The following is a 16,609-nucleotide window of genomic DNA, read 5'->3' as shown; positions in this document are numbered from 1 at the left end:
CTTTTGCACAGTACTAGAGTAATTTTATGTATTGCACTGTACTGCTGCTGCAAAAAAAGACAAATTTCATGACATTTGTGAGTGATGATAAACCTGATCAAGATATGGGTCTCTCTTGTGGACTGAGAGCGGGAAGGGGTCAGGGAGAGGGGAATCATGGTTGAGAGAAGGGGGAGGGAGGTAATAGGAAGCACCATTCTGTAATGACCAATAAAGTAATTGTTTTGAATCAAATCACCTTGCATGGTGACTCAGGGCTGGGTGTGTCTGCACCTGCGACACACTCTGCCCCGACACACTTTCCTTGCCACAGCTCCCTACCCTTGTCATTCCCAACATTCTTTGCTCCTGCCAGATTTACAAACTCGCTCTCTGCTCCACGTTGACAAATACAGTACTGTGCAAAAGTCTTACGGACCCAAGCTATATATATGTACATAAAACTCTCGCACAGGACTCCTTCTGGGCAATATCCAATAAGAAGAACCAAGAACTGATGCTTTGATATAACAGCACTCAAGTCCACATTGGGATTTGTCTCTTGGCACCAAGAACCTGGTAGTTCCAGTGTTTAAACCCCAACTTGGGGCTGTCTGTGACTCCTTACCTGGTCCCTTCTTCCTGTTCCAGCGTCTATTCAAAGCAGAATAACTTTTTGTACTGGCCGGCTGGTGGCGTAGTGGCATCAGCACCGGACTTCAGAGCGAAGGCTCCCGAGTTCGAACCCAGCCGGCAGCCCAGGCACGCTTTCCATCCATGCCTGGTTGAGCGTCAAGCTAGCAACTCGACCTCGTAAAAAAGAAATTGCCTGCTACAGAAACATCAACAGCAAAAAAAAAAAAAAGTTAATGTCCTATGCTCTCTCGTGAGTTTAAAAGGCAATTTCCTTCCTTTCCTTCCTTTTGTATTGCAGAGCATGTTCTGAAATACAACACAGATATTCTCCGGAGGGTGGCAGAGTTATTTTTGCAGAGGAAATTATACTGTGTTTGGTAGTTTGCCAACCCTTACTTAAGACTACAGTGCCGTAGTTTGGATAGTCAAGTGATAACCAGAAGAGGGTCCGCTGATGCTGGAAATTCAGAGTTACAGTAAGCATGCAAAATGCTGGAGGAACTCAGCAGGTCAGGCAGTGCGGCATCTATGAAGAGGGATAAGCAGTCAACGGTTCAGGCTGAGTCCCTTCATCAGCACCCTGGATCGACCCCACGACACTCCTGATGAACAGTCTCAGCCTGAAACGTTGACTGTTTATTTCTTTCCATAAATGCTGCCTGATCTGCTGAGTTCCTCCAGATTTTTATATGCATTATCTAAATTTGGACAGTTGAATCTCCTTCCCGTTCTCCCATGGTCCACTCTCCTCTCCTATCAGATTCCTTCCTCTCCAGCCTTTTGTCTTTCCTACCTACCTGGCTTCACCTATCACCTTCGAGCTAGCCTCCTTCCCTTCCCCCAACCTTTTTATTCCACCGCCTTTTCTAGTCGTGAAGGAGGGTCTTGACCCAAAATGTCAACTGTTTACTATTTTCCATAGATGTTGCCTGACTTGCCAAGTTCCTCCAGCATTTTGTGCGTGTCTCTGTATATCCAGCATCTGCAGAATTTCTTGTGTTATTGGTTACATGGACCTTGCCTCTGGTAGCTAGTAATCAGTTGATGGGATATAATGAGCAAAGATATTTATTGAAATGAATTAAGTAACAAAGTGTTGGAAACCCTCAGCAGTTTGGGCAGCATTCTGCTTCTCTCTCCTCAGAATTCCACCCCCACCCCCAACCACCACCTGCCTAGTGCTTCCAGAGCTCAGCTTTTGGTTTGGATTTACAGCATCTATGCAATTTTTTAACTTTTATTTGGTTTCTGTTTATTTTCCCCCCATTTCATATAAGACTCAGATTTGAGACATGGATAGCAACTAAGCTCTGGTTTAATGTGTTACATAGAGATTGTACGCATCTAATTTTGGGCTTTGTTTCGTTTCAGATGCTACCTGCCAATACCAACATACGGTTGGCTTATGCAAATGGGAAGGACGATGAGCAGAATTTCATACAGAATCTGAGTCTCTTCTTGTGCACTTTCTTGAAGGAGCATGGCACCTTGGTAGAAAGGACTCTGGAACTCAGGGAAGCACTCTTGGATGTAAGTTGGCCCTGAAAGATGGCGTATGTGGTAATGTTGCTGTCCTTCATTCTCATCCCATCTGCTTTGTGGTTCTCTCCGAGATTTCTCTGGGATGAGAGCTGTTTCACTGCATCCTTCCCGTCACTTCTGGTACCTCATGGTGGTGTTGTGGTTTTACAGATACTGTTATCCCGGAGACATTAACCAAAAGACCATACTTAGTGTGGATGACTCTTCATAGAGTAATAGTTAGCCACTCTCATTCAGGGCAGCAATGAAGGTCCTTCACGTCTGGTGGTGTTCAGGGCTTCCTTCATCATGCCAGTAACTTCCCCTTGGTTTTCACTACTGCCCGCAAGTCCCAGCTGGGTTTCTACCCTTTGACCTGTTTGGCATGGGTGACCCTACCAGGAGTCAAAGCGTAACGCCCTGACTCCAGCCAATGTCGCTCTCCAGGTCGTTGATGCACACAAGCCTCCAATCCCTTCCACAAGGTTGTGGTCCTCTTGGAGGTTAGTAATGGATAGATGGACATTTATTCAGGAAGGGAATTCCTTTCTCACCAGTACAATTCAGGCTCTTCGATGTTGTGCTGACAAAGATTCCATCACGAGTCATTAGTGAAATGAGTGGCTTATTAAGATGCAGCATTTTTAAGATTCTGCACTTGTGTGATTTTAATGGGGCCTGTCGTGTTACAGCAGATTTTGTGCACAAACTCCTTTTCTTCTGATGTGGTTAGTGGTTGCATACATCCAGACTGCAAAACAAGAAATTAGCAGCAGACTAGTCTTCAAAGAATGAGGATCAGGTTTATCATCACTGACGTGTTGTGAAAGATACAGAAAATTACTGAAGGGTGCAGTAGGTAATATTAAAAATAGTGCAAAACAATGAGGTGGTGCCTGTGGGTTCCAAAATCCCCAAAAAAATCCTAAATCCGAAACACTTCGGGCTTCAGACATTTTGGAGAAGGGGTACACAACCTCTGTTGAGAAGATGACATGTCCCAGGTGGAGAGGGTGCTTCGTGATGGGAGTGACGAATATTTAAAGTCGTTGCTGATAATGGACTTGTAAAGCACAAGTAACGATTAAGTCAGTTGTCAGTAGTAATGATCGATTCCTTGGTGATTAAAAATTCACCGTGCTTTAACAGTACCTAGTGCCTGTCAGCGCAGCAAGTTAAAATGGTGAGTTAGTGGATGAATGTGGGGAATGTGAACAAATAAATGCATTTCTGCAATTATGAAAAGCAATATTTAGAGATATTGTGTGCAACAGGCCCTTTGGCCCAACGAGCCGCATTGCCCAGAACCGACGGATTTAACCCCAGCCTAATCACAGGACAATTTACAGTGACCAGTATGTGATTGGACTGTGGGAGGGAACTGAAACACCCGGAGGAAACCCACATGGTCACGGGAAGAATGTCCAAACTCCTTATAGACGGTGCGGGGGGAAACAGCGTTGTGTTAACAGCTTTGCTACCATTTTGCCCAGGGTCGTGGAGCACTGTCTCTGTGTGTGGGTGTATGGGAGGGAGGAGCAGGGCTGGTTTTTTCTGTTGTTTTGTTGCTTCTTGTGTTCTGTCGAGCGTCGTGGGCATGCTGTGTTGGTGCTGGAGTGTGTGGTGAATCTGTGCCCCCAGCACATCCCCTGGTTGTGTTGGTTGTGAACACAGACAGCAGACTTCATTGCATGTTTCGATGTACACGTGGTGTATGAATCTGAATCTTTATTGAGTAACAAATTAAATTGTAACACTCTTCTCAATGTTGCCTGTTGTTGTAGGGTCTACACTACATGATCCTGATATCAGAGGTGGAGGAGATTGAGATTTTTAAGATTTGTTTGGAGTACTGGAATCACCTAGCGGGAGAGCTTTATCGGGAGAATCCCTTTTCCATTAGTGCCTCCCCTGCCCTGGGGAGTCCTCACAGTGATGTGCCTCCTCGGAGGCAGATCTATCTCCCGGTGTTATCGAAGGTGAGTGTGCTTTTAACTGGCGATGAAGATTGTGAAAATGAAGCAAAGTGGAGTTCAGGGATCAGGCGAACTGTGCTTCACCTTGGATTCTCCACGTCTACCATTCTTGAAGAACTCTCTGTCTCTGTCTCTCTCTTTATCTGTAACTGCCCTGTGCAGGCACCTTCAGTGCTAATGTTTGAAGGTAATGCTGAATATCTCCTCAGAGGCTATACAGGATGAGTAAATCTGGCCTTCCCAGCAACACCTGTCTTGTCAGTGAATGAGCAATATTATGTGTGTATTCCAGGTGCATTCCCTGACTATTTCAGTTTCAGCTTTATTATTGCTGATGTACATAATGAAATTTGTTTTTTTTTTTGCAATTGCAGTACAGTACAATACGTTAACTATAAGTTACACTAAGACCAAACAAGAATCTATCAATATCTGCCTTAAATGTGCATGAAGACTTAGCCTCCACAGCTGCCTGCTACAAAGAATTCCACAGACTCACCACTCTCCGGCTAAAGAAATTCCTCCTCATCTCCATTCTAAAAGGAAGTCCCTCTATTCTAATCACAAACAAGAGAAAATCTGCAAATGCTGGAAATCTGAGCAACACACACAAAATATTGGAGGAACTCAGCAGGCCAGGCTGCGTCCAGGAAAAGAATGGCCTGCCGAAGGGTTTCAGTCCAAAATGTAGATGATTTATTTTTTTACTCTTTTGCGAGATGCTGCCTGGCCCTAGGCTCTTTCATCACAAGAAACATCTTCTCCACATCCACTCTATTAAGGCCTTTCACCATTCGATAGGTTTCAATTAGGTCACCCCTCATTCTTCTAAATTCCAGTGAGTAAAGGCCCAGAGCCATCAAACACTCTTCAGATGACAAGCCATTCAAGCCATTAATGGCTGTGCTGACCACTACACTACTGAGCCACCCCATATCTGTTATATCCACATAATTCCATAGCTCCAGAGTCCCTACCAGTTAGAATGAGCTGGTGTAAAATTTCTCTTAGTTGCCTTGAGGAAGAACATAGAACAAAAATAGTACAGCCCAGGATATTGTGTGGAACCAATTAAATTAGTAATCAAATGGCTAAACTAATCCCTTCTGCTTTCACAATGTCCATATCCCTCCATATTTCTCAGATCCATGTGCCTATCTAAATATCTCTTAAAAGCCCCTAATGTATTTGCGCCTATCACCACCCCAGGCAGCACATGCCTTGCACCCTCCAATCTCTGTTAATAAAACTTGCCCCACACATCTCCTTTGAAATTTCCCCTCTCTCAGTAAATGCATGCCCTCTGGTACAGTATTAGACACTTCTGCCTGGGAGTAAGATTCTGTCTGCTCTATCTGTGCCTTTCATAATCTTATAAACCTCTGTCAAATCTCCCCTCAGCCTCCAGGGAAAACAACCCAAGTTTGTCCAATCTCTCGTTAAAGACGTGACTCATTTTTGGGTGAATCTCTGCTCATAGCATTTAATAATATTACACAGTTGTTCTGACCCGGACACTGTCACTTGACACGACTTTGGTCACAATGAAAGCTGCTCGGTTCAGAGGTGGTGTTGGAAGTGGCCTTTGCCGTTAGAACTTTCTTTGTCTACTGTTGGTCTCGGGCCAGTAGATGTATCTAGGTGACCTGTCCCGGCAACAGTGTTGAATCATCTGGCTTTATTTGTCCAGGTGCCTTTATAACTCTTTAAGAGACTCATCACTACCACCTCCTTTTATCTTGAAATGCCCTGGCATATCAATATTCTCAGCACTGATCTCCCTCTCCTTCACATCCATCTCCTGGGTAATTACTGATGCAAAGTTCTTATTAGGTACCTCACCCATATCCTTCGCATCCAAGAAAATGGTTCCCCCCCCCCCCAATCTGTGAGTGGTCCTACCCTCTCCCTAGTTATCCTCTTCCTATTGATGTATGTGTAGAATACTTTGGATTCTCTTCAGTCTTACTTGCCTGTCTCCACTTGGCTTTCCTAATTCCCTGTTTGAGTTCTTTTCTGGCTTCTAGATGATTGTCAAGGGCTCTGTTTGATTTTAGCTTCCTAAGCTTTTACATACTTTTATTTTTTTTTCTTGACTAAACTCACCATCTATCTCAACATCCAACGTTCTCTTACCTTGCCATCCTTGCAATTCCTTCTGACCGGAAGATATCTTTCCTAAAACGCAAAGCACCCATGCCTGTTCCTCTCTCAGACAAGTCTCTGTAATGGCCACCACATCATGGTTCCAGGTACTGTATACATTCTCTGATATTAAAATTGATCCATGATTAAAATTCATCACCTTTACCCAAAATACTCCTAGCATTAAAATACACGTACTTCCAACTGTACGTGCTATCATATTTGGATCTTTGCTCCTACCTGTTTTTACTGGCCCTACCATCTACCTTCCTCCCCATCCCTCCACTTTCTGACTTGATGCTTTGGTTCCCATCCCCCTGCCAAACTAGTTTAAACCCTCCCGAGTAGCCCAAGTGAACCTCCCAGCCAGGATATTAGTTCCCCTCCAGTTCAGATGAAACCCACCCGTCTTGTACTGGTCACCCCTGCCCCAGAGGAGGTTCCAATGATCCTAGAATCTGAAACCTCGCTCCCTGAACCAGTTCCTCAGTTACTCAAGCAGGAGTTTTCCACGGAGGTTGTGTGAGATTAGAACTAGAGGTCCCAGGTTAGGGGTGAATGAAAGATAAAGTTTTTAAGGGGAACTACTTCACTCAGGGGGTGGTGTGGGTGTGGAACGAGCTTACGGGTCCTGATGTAGGGGCCCGACCTGAAACGTTGACCACCCCTCTCCTCTGCCTCCACAGATGCTGTCTGACCTGCTGAGTTCACTCATCAGCTTGTTTTGACTTAGTCCTGTGAATCAAGATTGCTTAATGCCATTTCCAGTACACGAGTGCAAAGAACAAAACAATAGTGTCTCTGCATCCGAAGAAGTACAAAACACAATACAATAAAGAACACAATAATAACAAAAATCAGAATAAATATAAATGCAGAAGGTAGTTGCAAACAGGAGAAAATCTGTAGGCGCTGGAAATCGGCAGGACATAAGGGCCCTGAGGAAGTATCTCGGCCCAAGACGTCAACTGTACATTTTTCCATAGATGCTGCCTGACCTGCTGAGCTCCTCCAGCATTTTGTTTGTGTTACATAAGATAGTTTATCAGACTAGATTGGTAGATTGATTAATCGCCCATAAGGTGACAGTAGGCACGGAAATGATAAAGTAGTGGTGGTGGGTGGGTTTGTGGATGGAGGTGTAGATTAGCCTTACTGCTGGGAAAAAGTAACTGTTTTTGAGTCCAGTGATCCTGGCATGGATGCTACGTAGCCGCCTCCCTGATGGGAGGGGGGTAAATGATCCTTGAGCAGGGTGGGTGGGATCCTTCACGATGTTACTGGCCCTGTTCTGGCACCTTTGTGTATACACTACTATGCAGACGTCCTGGGCACATGTATATAGCTTGGGTGTCCTGGAGTTTTGCACAGTACTGTAGTAATTTTAAGTATCGCTTTGTACTGCTGCCATTTTAAAAAAAAAACAACAAATTTCATGACATACGTGAGTAATGATGTACTTGATTCTGCTGTGGGTCTCTATTGAGGACTGGGAGTGGGAAGGGGGTATGGAGAGGGGAATCGTGGTTGGGAAGAGGGGAAGGGAGAGAGGAAGGAGTGGAAAGCACCAGAGAGACACTGCAATAAACCAGTTGTTCAGAATCAAACGACCTTGCCTGGTGACTGCACCCACTCCACCACTCCACCCCCCCCCCCACCCCCAATCCCTGGCACTGCATCTCTGCCACCTGTCCCACACCCCTCCCGTGACGCTGCACCCTTGCCATTCCCAAAGTCCTTTGCTCTCGCTGGGTTTACAAACTCACTTGCTGCTCCACTTTGACAAATACAGTACTGTACGAAAGTCTTAGATACTCCGGTTGTATGTATGTATGTGCCTAAAACTCTTTTGCACAGCACCCTATGTCTTTGGTGGCGGGTAGACTGGTGATGCGTTGGGCAGTTTTGACTACCCATTGTAAAGCCTTCCTGTCCAGCACAGTGCAGTTTCCGTACCAGCTTTAAGGGCAAATTAAATCCGGATGCTACATGACAGTTATTTTGGTTTTTTTTCCCCCTTTGTTTCAGGTGAGGCTTATAATGATCAGCCGGATGGCAAAGCCAGAAGAGGTGCTTGTGGTGGAGAACGAACAGGGAGAGGTAGTTCGGGAATTCATGAAAGACACAGACTCCATCAATTTGTACAAGACCATGAGGGAGACCCTGGGTAAGTTCAGCCTCCGCTGGTTTTAGCAGCTTGTATACAAGTTTTATGATTCTCCTCTTTCTATTAATTGTGCACTGTTGAATAAGTTCAGTTGTCTGTGGGGCACTGGAATTGATTTTGATATCTTTTGGGAAATTTGGGAGAACGTGCACTCAGTGACCAACATTAGGTGCATGTGGCCAGCATTCTTGCACTGGTATTGGGGAATAATGGGCTGACTGTCACTGTCAGTGAATCATCACCAGTCACTGGAGCATTGGCAAATCATCGAGCTGGTCTGCTTATGGATTACATTTGTGGAAGTGAATTTGAGTTCACGGTGAGCTGTGTGTTTCCCTTTCAGTGTACCTCACGCATTTAGACTACGCGGACACGGAATGCATTATGACGGAAAAGCTGCACAACCAAGTGAACGGTACGGAGTGGTCGTGGAAGAACCTCAACACTCTGTGCTGGGCGATTGGCTCTATCAGTGGCGCGATGCACGAAGAGGATGAGAAGCGTTTCCTCGTCACCGTCATCAAGGTCGGGCAGTGCTGGTCAGCTGGGTGCCGCATCAATCCCTCTGCGTTTCAACCCCAGATCGGACCTTTCGAATGGCTGTATTTGCGAATCAGTTGTATTATTATTGGCATGCGTTGTGTTGGGATTTGGGAATACAGGAAATCTGTTGTTTTGCAGCAGCAGTACAGTGCAGTACATTAAAATTGTACTATATATATATATATATATACAATACTATATAGTATATATACAAGGGGTGATTGATAAGTTCGTGGCCTAAGGTAGAAGGAGTCAATTTTAGAAAACCTAGCACATTTATTTTTCAACATAGTCCCTTCCTCCATTTACACACTTAGTCCAGTGTTCGTGGAGCATAAGGATCACTTCTTTGTAGAAGTCAGCATTTTGGATCTCCAGAAAGCGTCCACAGCAGGGGTGATGGATAAGTTCGTGGCCCAAGGTAGAAGGAGGTGAGTTATACAGCTCTCGTTACATGCACGTGCAGTTCAACTCTTTGAGTGATTGTGCAGAAAGTTTGAAGTTAATAACTCATCTCCTTCTACCTTAGGCCACAAACTTATCAATCACCCCTGCTGTGGACACTTCCTGGAGGTCCAAGACGCCGACTTCTACAAAGAAGGGATCCGTATGCTCCACGACCGCTGGACTAAGTGTGTAAATGGAGGAAGGGACTATGTTGAAAAATAAATGTGCTAGGTTTTCTAAAATTGACTCCTTCTACCTTAGGCCACGAACTTATCACCCCTCGTGCTATATATGATATATAAAATTGATATTTATTATATATATCTCAAAAAGAAAGTAAAATAGTGAGGTGGTGAATTGTTTGGCTGCTCCTGAATTGGTAGTACCAGAGAGAATGAGGCTTGAGGGTGTAATATATACTGTCTTCAGTAGCTTCCAAAGGCTGCTTCAACATCTTCCAAATCTGCGATTTTTACATTGAACGTAGAACAGTACTGCACAGTACAGACCCTATGGCCCATAATGTCCACCTTCTAATTTACTCCAAGATCAATCTAATCCTTTCCTCCCTGCCCACATAGCCCTGCATTCTTCTCTCATCCATGTCTTTTATGTCGCTGATGTATCTGCCTCTACCACCCCCCGGCCGTGTGTTCCACACACCTTCCATTCTCTGTAAAAGACCATCCCTCCTCTCCTTTCCTCACAACACCTGTGCCATGTGGAATAATAGGGGCAGCAAATATATCTGAAGCCCAGAGTTGTAGGTTATCTTGACAGGTGGCCATCATCAGTGGATCAAATTTCCAGAAGTCCCAACCAAACAAGCAAGACCCCATGTCCATCATAAAGTCTGCAGCACTTCAAGAGGGTGGCTCACCACTGCCCTCTTATGGTCAATTAGGGATGAGCATTTAATGCAACCGTTATCTATGATGTTCCCATCCCAACTTTTTTAAAGTTATTTACACTTTGCCTTTTTTTTTTAAGTGATATGATATGTTAACTAGGTAAATTTACTGAGCCAGTGATGCAGAAACAGAAGCTAGTAATGGGGACACACACTCATTAATTAAAGTTTAAAAAGATTAGGTTTATCTCACATGTACATTAAAACAATGTATCTTTTTGTGTCAATGACCAACACAGTCTGAGAATTGTGCTGGGGGAAGCTCACGTGTGTCACCACGGTTCTGGCACCAACATAACCCACAACTCATTAACCCTAATCTGTACGTCTTTGGAATGCGGGACAAAACCCAGAGGGTCACATGGAGAATGTACAAACTCCCGTTACAGACAGCAGCTGGAATTGAAGCCTAATCGTTGACGACGCTGTAAAGCGTTACACTGGCTTCTGCACTACCACATAAGATCCATTATCAACTGTGGTGATTATCATAAGTACCCGTCTGGTTCACTTCATGACATTGGGGAAGAGGAATATGAAAGCCTGGTGCAGTTTTTGGCTTCACATCAGCAGCAGTCTGACTTTTAACTCCATTGAGTGTGGGGAATCCAGACTGACTATGAGAAACTAGACTTCCGTAGCCGCCTGTGGCTACAAACCCCAGAGATTCACCATTCTCTGGATTCCCACTTTTCCCACTATTCAGGGCACTTACAAAGATAGGTGCAAAAAAAGGGCCCGGACCACAAACTGTTCCAGCTGCTACCATCCAGGAAATGGTACCGCAGCGTAAAAGCCAGGACCAACAGGCTCAGGGACAGCCTCTTCCACCAGGCCATCAGACTGATTAATTCATGCTGATGCAACTGTATTTCTATCTTATATTGACTATCCTGTTGTACATACTATTTATTATAAATTGCTATAATTGCACATTTGAACGGAGACGTAACATAAAGATTTTTACTCATGTATATGAAGGATGTAAGTAATAAAGTCAATGCAGTTCAAGACAATTAGCCATTGGCCCCGCATGTGAAGAGTAAACAAAAGAATAGGATACTTACTGTTGTATCTCTTTGCTTTGAAGGATTTGCTGGGTCTCTGTGAACAAAAACGTGGGAAAGATAACAAGGCCATCATTGCCTCGAATATAATGTACGTGGTGGGGCAGTATCCCCGGTTCCTTCGAGCTCACTGGAAGTTCCTGAAGACCGTGGTGAACAAGCTCTTCGAGTTTATGCATGGTGAGTGTGTTTATGCGTGGTGAGTGTGTGCCACTGGCTTGTACTCAGTGTGGAGCTGGCAGCCTGTCCTTTGACCCTATGTCTTATAAGACCATAAGCTATAGAAGCAGAATAAAGCCATTTGGCCCATCGAGTCTGTGCTGCCATTTCATCATGGCTGATCCATTTTCCCTCTCAACGCCGATCACCTGCCTTCTCCCTGTACCCATTCATGCCCTGACTAGTCAAGAATCTATCAACCTCTGCCTTAGATATACGTAAAGACTAGGCTTCCATAGCTGCTTATGGGAACCAACTTCAGAGATTCACCACTCTCTAGATAAAGAAATTCTTCCTCATCTCTGTTCTAAAAGGACACCCCTATATTCTGAGGCTGTGTTTTCTGGTCCTAGACTCTCCCACCATAGGAAACATCTTCTCCACATTCACTCTATCGAGGTCTTTCACCATTCAATAGGTTTCAATGAGATCACCCTTCATTCTTCGTAATTCCAGTGAATACAGGCCCAGAGCCATCAAATACTCTTCACATGTCTTATGGTGTTTGGACTTCGTGTACAGACAAATAGGTAACTTTTGGGAAGATTTACTCTACCAGTGCATTTTGAAGTTTGTATTGAAAATGTTTCTTTTTCACAGATGTATCTAAGTAGCACTGGCTTTAGCACATCTTTCTGTGAGAATACTTGATCCTAAATTTACAAGCTTTTTTTGGAGTGGGTATTTTTGGCTGTTAACTTGTTGAACAGATTTAACAAGAATCAGAAGGGTAAACCAACCGTGTGTACAATTTCACAGAAGTGCATTGGTGTGGGAACATTGACAGCTAGCCTCTCAGTGAATCTGATCATCGTTCAAAATTAATGTTTGTCTTTTTTTTAGGGAAAAAAAATCCAAAAATAGATGAAGAATTTGATTTAATTTGAAGCCAGGCTTTCATTTTAAAATGGAAGACGTTCCAAACCCCATGTTTTTGTTGATACAGAGACACACGATGGAGTGCAGGATATGGCTTGCGACACGTTTATCAAGATCGCGCAGAAATGTCGACGTCATTTTGTACAGGTGCAGGTGGGAGAGGTGATGCCTTTCATCGATGAGATCTTGACCAACATCAACACCATCATATGTGATCTACAGCCCCATCAGGTCAGCTCTTTAGGAGATAGTGCAATCTCTGGTGCTTTTTACATGATAAGAAAATCAGGGGATCTGGGTTCAGTGCAGGAGAGTGTTACTGAGGTGAATGCTCAGCCATTATCTAGATAAAGGTGGAGCAGATCTGGTGGGGGGGGGGGGAAGACAGTCTGCTTCTGCTATTCTTTTATACTGAGCCATTAAAATTACTTGCCCAACAGCTTTTGCAACTATACTCAGTGGCCATTTTGCTAGGTATGGGAGTGGAACCTGGTGTGATCTTCTGCTGCTGTACCTCATCCACTTTACAGTTCGACGTGTTGTCCATTCAGGGATGCTCTTCTTCACACGACTGTTGTAACATGTTATTGTTTGAGTTGCTGCCCCCTTCCTGTCAATGTGAACCAGTCTGACCATTCTCCTCTGACAGCTCTCATTAACAAAATATTTTCACCAACAGAACTACCACTCACTGGATTTTTTTTTTTTTTTTTGTATTTTTGCACCGTTCTCTTTAAACTCTGGAGACCTGTGTGTAAAAATCCCAGGAGATCAGTTTCTGAGATACTCAAACCACCCTGCCTGGGCACTAACCATCGTTCCACAGTCAAAGTCACTTGGAGCACATTCCTTCCACATTCTGAAGTTTGGTCTGAACAACAACTGAACCTCTTGACCATGCCTGCATGCTTTTGTGCATTGAGTTCCTACCACATGATTGGCTGACTAGACAATTGCATTAACGAGCAGGTGTACCTAATAAAGTGGCCACTGAGTGTATGTTCTGTGAGGTGAGCATGGCAATTGATAGCATTATGTCCTGATCATTTTAAAATGCTGCCAGCGAGGTAATGGAAGATGCCTGTAGCTCTGAAACACTGGCCCAAGTTTCCTCTCATGACCTCCCACCAATACAATATCCTGTTCATGCCAGCACGGGATACTGCTGAGACCAGAATCCTGAGCAAAGAGTTCAAGTTTATTCCCTTTCAACCGGACACATGTATACGGCCAAACAAAACAATGTTCCCCCAGACCAGAGTGCACAACGCAGTACGTATAACTCACGTACAGCACATGAAGTAATATTAGCGCAAATAGATGCATAAATAATAAAGTAAATGAAAAGCTCACTCAGTGGCTCAGGCAGCAGCTGTGCAGGGAAATGGGCAGTCGACCTTTCATCTGGACTGAAAAACTGGAGAGGCGATGGCCAGGAGTCGAGAGGAAGGGTTGAGGCAAGAGCTAGTCCAGATGATACTTTGGGGGTGGCTCAGTGGAAATGTTTCCATTGCCAGCAACCCAGGTTTAAAGTCCCGCTGCAGTCTGTAAGGGGTTTCTACGTTCTCCTTGTGACTGCGTGGGTTTCCTCCAGGTGCTCTGGTTTCCTCCCACAACCCAAATATGTTCAGTTGGCTGGGTGACTTGGGTCTGATTGGGCTGTGCAGTCTCGTTGGGCTATAAGGACCCTTTGCTATGCTGTATCCCAAGGAATAGTCTCAACTTTCATCAAAGGTCCACTTCCCTCCAGATGCAGCCAGCTGTGGAGTTCCTCCAGCAGTTAATGTCCATCTAGACCAGGGGTTCCCAATCTGGGGATGGTAGGGTTCCATGGCATAACAGAAGGTTGTCAACCTCTGATCTGGACTGTATTGTTGCTAGTTAGAAGGTGGTAATCCGTGTGGTTTCACTTACTTTTAACTGATTCAAGACCGTGGATTGCTCTGAAGGAACAGGGCAGCACTAACAGCATCATAAAACCAAGCTGCCAAAGTTGGGGTGGTGGGGAGGGGTGGGGGTAGGAGTTACAAGCTGGCAGGTGATAGGTGTAACCAGCTCAAGGGGAAGGTAGGCTGAAAGGGGATGAAACTGGGTGAGGATGGGTGAAAGAGATAAAGGGCTGAAGAACAAGAATTCAGATAGGAGAGGCCAGTGGACCATGGAAAAAGGGGGAGGAGGGTGGGAAACCAGGTGGAGGAGGTAGCCTATCACCTGTCAACTTGTACTCCTACCTTTCCATTTTAGTCCTGATGTAGATTCCCAAAACATTGACTGTTTATTCCCCTCCATCAATGCTGCCTGACCTGCCAAGTTCCTCCAGCATTTTGTGTGTTGCTCAAGATTTCCAGTATCTGCAGAATCTCCCATGTTTCTGTGATACAGAGCTTGTTTCGGCATCTAATTTTAGATTTTCTATCATTTCTCCCCCCCTAACTTCAGGTTCACACGTTCTACGAAGCTGTTGGTTACATGATTGGAGCTCAAACTGACCAGACGGTCCAGGAACATCTGATTGAAAAGTACATGCTTTTGCCTAACCAAGTGTGGGACAGCATCATTCAGCAGGCAACCAAGGTAGGATGGACAATTCATTGTCACACTGGGCCATTTAAATAGTTCAATACTAATGCAGTCTGTAATATTTTTAAATAAATTTAAAGAATGAAGATGTAGCATAATGCTAGGGAAGCAGTTAGTGACAACACCAATGACCTGGATTCAATTCCACTGCTGTCTGTAAGGAGGTTGTAGATTCTCTTCACGACCATGTGAATTTCTGCTGGGTACTCTGGTTTCTTCCCGCATTACTGAGACGTACGGGTTAGTAAGTTAGTTGATCACAGGGGTGTAATTGGATGCTGCAAGCTCATTGTAACTGTGCTATATCTCCAGATCGCTAAATGAAAATAAGCGTAAAATATAAATATGAGGCAAAGGACCACAATATGCTTATGCAAAATCTGACCTTTTAATCTCAAACAAAATGTCCCCATTATCTTGTTATCTCCACAGTTATGAACTGTGGTAGATATAGTCAACACTCCTGCTTCCATTCCCAGGAATATTGTTGAATTCTTTGTTCTGACTGAAACTCGTTGACTTTTATCCTCAAGATCGAGACCACTTCAATACACCACCGCAGGCAGTACAGTAGAGTAGCGGTTAGCACAATACTCGGCCTTTTTCCCTTGGCGCGACAGAGAATGAGAGGTGACCTTGATACAGGTGTATAAGATGATGAGAGGCATTGATCGTGTGGATAGTCAGAGGCTTTTCCCCAGGGCTGAAATGGCTAGCATGAGAGGGCACAGTTTTAAGGTGCTTGGAAGTAGGTACAGGGGAGATGTCCAGGGTAAGTTTTTTTACTCAGAGAGTGGTGAGTACGTGGAATGGGCTGCCAGTGATATTGGTGGAGGGGGTCATGATAGAGTCTTTTAAGAGACTCCTGGACAGGTACATGATAGGCATCCGTTAGTCTCATGAGACTATGGATTTGCACCTTGGAAGGTTTCCAGGGCGCAGGCCTGGGCAAGGTTGTATGGAAGACCAGCAGTTGCCCATGCTGCAAGCCTCCCCTCTCCACACCACCGATGTTGTCCAAGGGAAGGGCATTAGGACCCATACAGCTTGGCACTGGTGTCGTTGCAGAGCAATGTGTGGTAAAGTGCCTTGCTCAGGGACACACACGCTGCCTCAGCCAAAGCTCGAACTAGCGACCTTTGAATCACTAGACGAACGCCCTAACCACTTGGCCACGCACCAACACTTAGGGCTATGGGTAACCCTAGGTAATTTCTAAAGTAAGGACATGTTCAGCACATGTTTGTGGCTGAAGGGCCTGTATTGTGCTGTAGGTTTTCTAAGTTTCTAATACTTCATAGCACCAGCTATAAGATCAGGGTTCGATTTCTGCTGCTGTTTGTAACAGCGCCAGTTTACTCTGGGTGTTCTGGTTTTCCTCCCGCATTTCAAAGATGTGTGGGTTAGGGTTAGTGAGATGTGGGCATGCTGTGTTGGTGCCGGGGGCATGGTGACCCTTGTGGGATGTGTGGGTTAGGGTTAATGAGATGTGGGCATGCTGTGTTGGTGCCGGGGGCATGGTGACCCTTGTGGGCTGCCC

At 44.8% G+C, this 16,609-nt stretch overlaps 1 protein-coding gene across 4 annotated transcripts in view; it reads left to right on the top strand.

Moving 5' to 3' along the window:
• The window catches only part of LOC140205778 (exportin-1-like), a 126,262-nt gene that overhangs the window by 89,128 nt on the left and 20,525 nt on the right, over positions 1 to 16,609 (top strand). For all 4 annotated transcript variants that reach the window (XM_072273438.1, XM_072273447.1, XM_072273458.1 and 1 more), the window contains 7 exons: positions 1,987 to 2,145; positions 3,921 to 4,115; positions 8,286 to 8,424; positions 8,768 to 8,949; positions 11,415 to 11,571; positions 12,557 to 12,720; positions 14,929 to 15,063. In XM_072273438.1, the coding sequence (XP_072129539.1) occupies positions 1,987 to 2,145; positions 3,921 to 4,115; positions 8,286 to 8,424; positions 8,768 to 8,949; positions 11,415 to 11,571; positions 12,557 to 12,720; positions 14,929 to 15,063 (1,131 nt within the window). The remainder of the gene's footprint in view (positions 1 to 1,986; positions 2,146 to 3,920; positions 4,116 to 8,285; positions 8,425 to 8,767; positions 8,950 to 11,414; positions 11,572 to 12,556; positions 12,721 to 14,928; positions 15,064 to 16,609) is intronic.

The sequence above is a fragment of the Mobula birostris genome, chromosome 1 (genome assembly GCF_030028105.1).
Source record: "Mobula birostris isolate sMobBir1 chromosome 1, sMobBir1.hap1, whole genome shotgun sequence".
NCBI lineage: Eukaryota > Metazoa > Chordata > Chondrichthyes > Myliobatiformes > Myliobatidae > Mobula > Mobula birostris.
The sequence above is the reverse complement of the archived record's forward strand: the minus strand, read 5'-3'. Positions and strand labels throughout refer to the sequence as shown.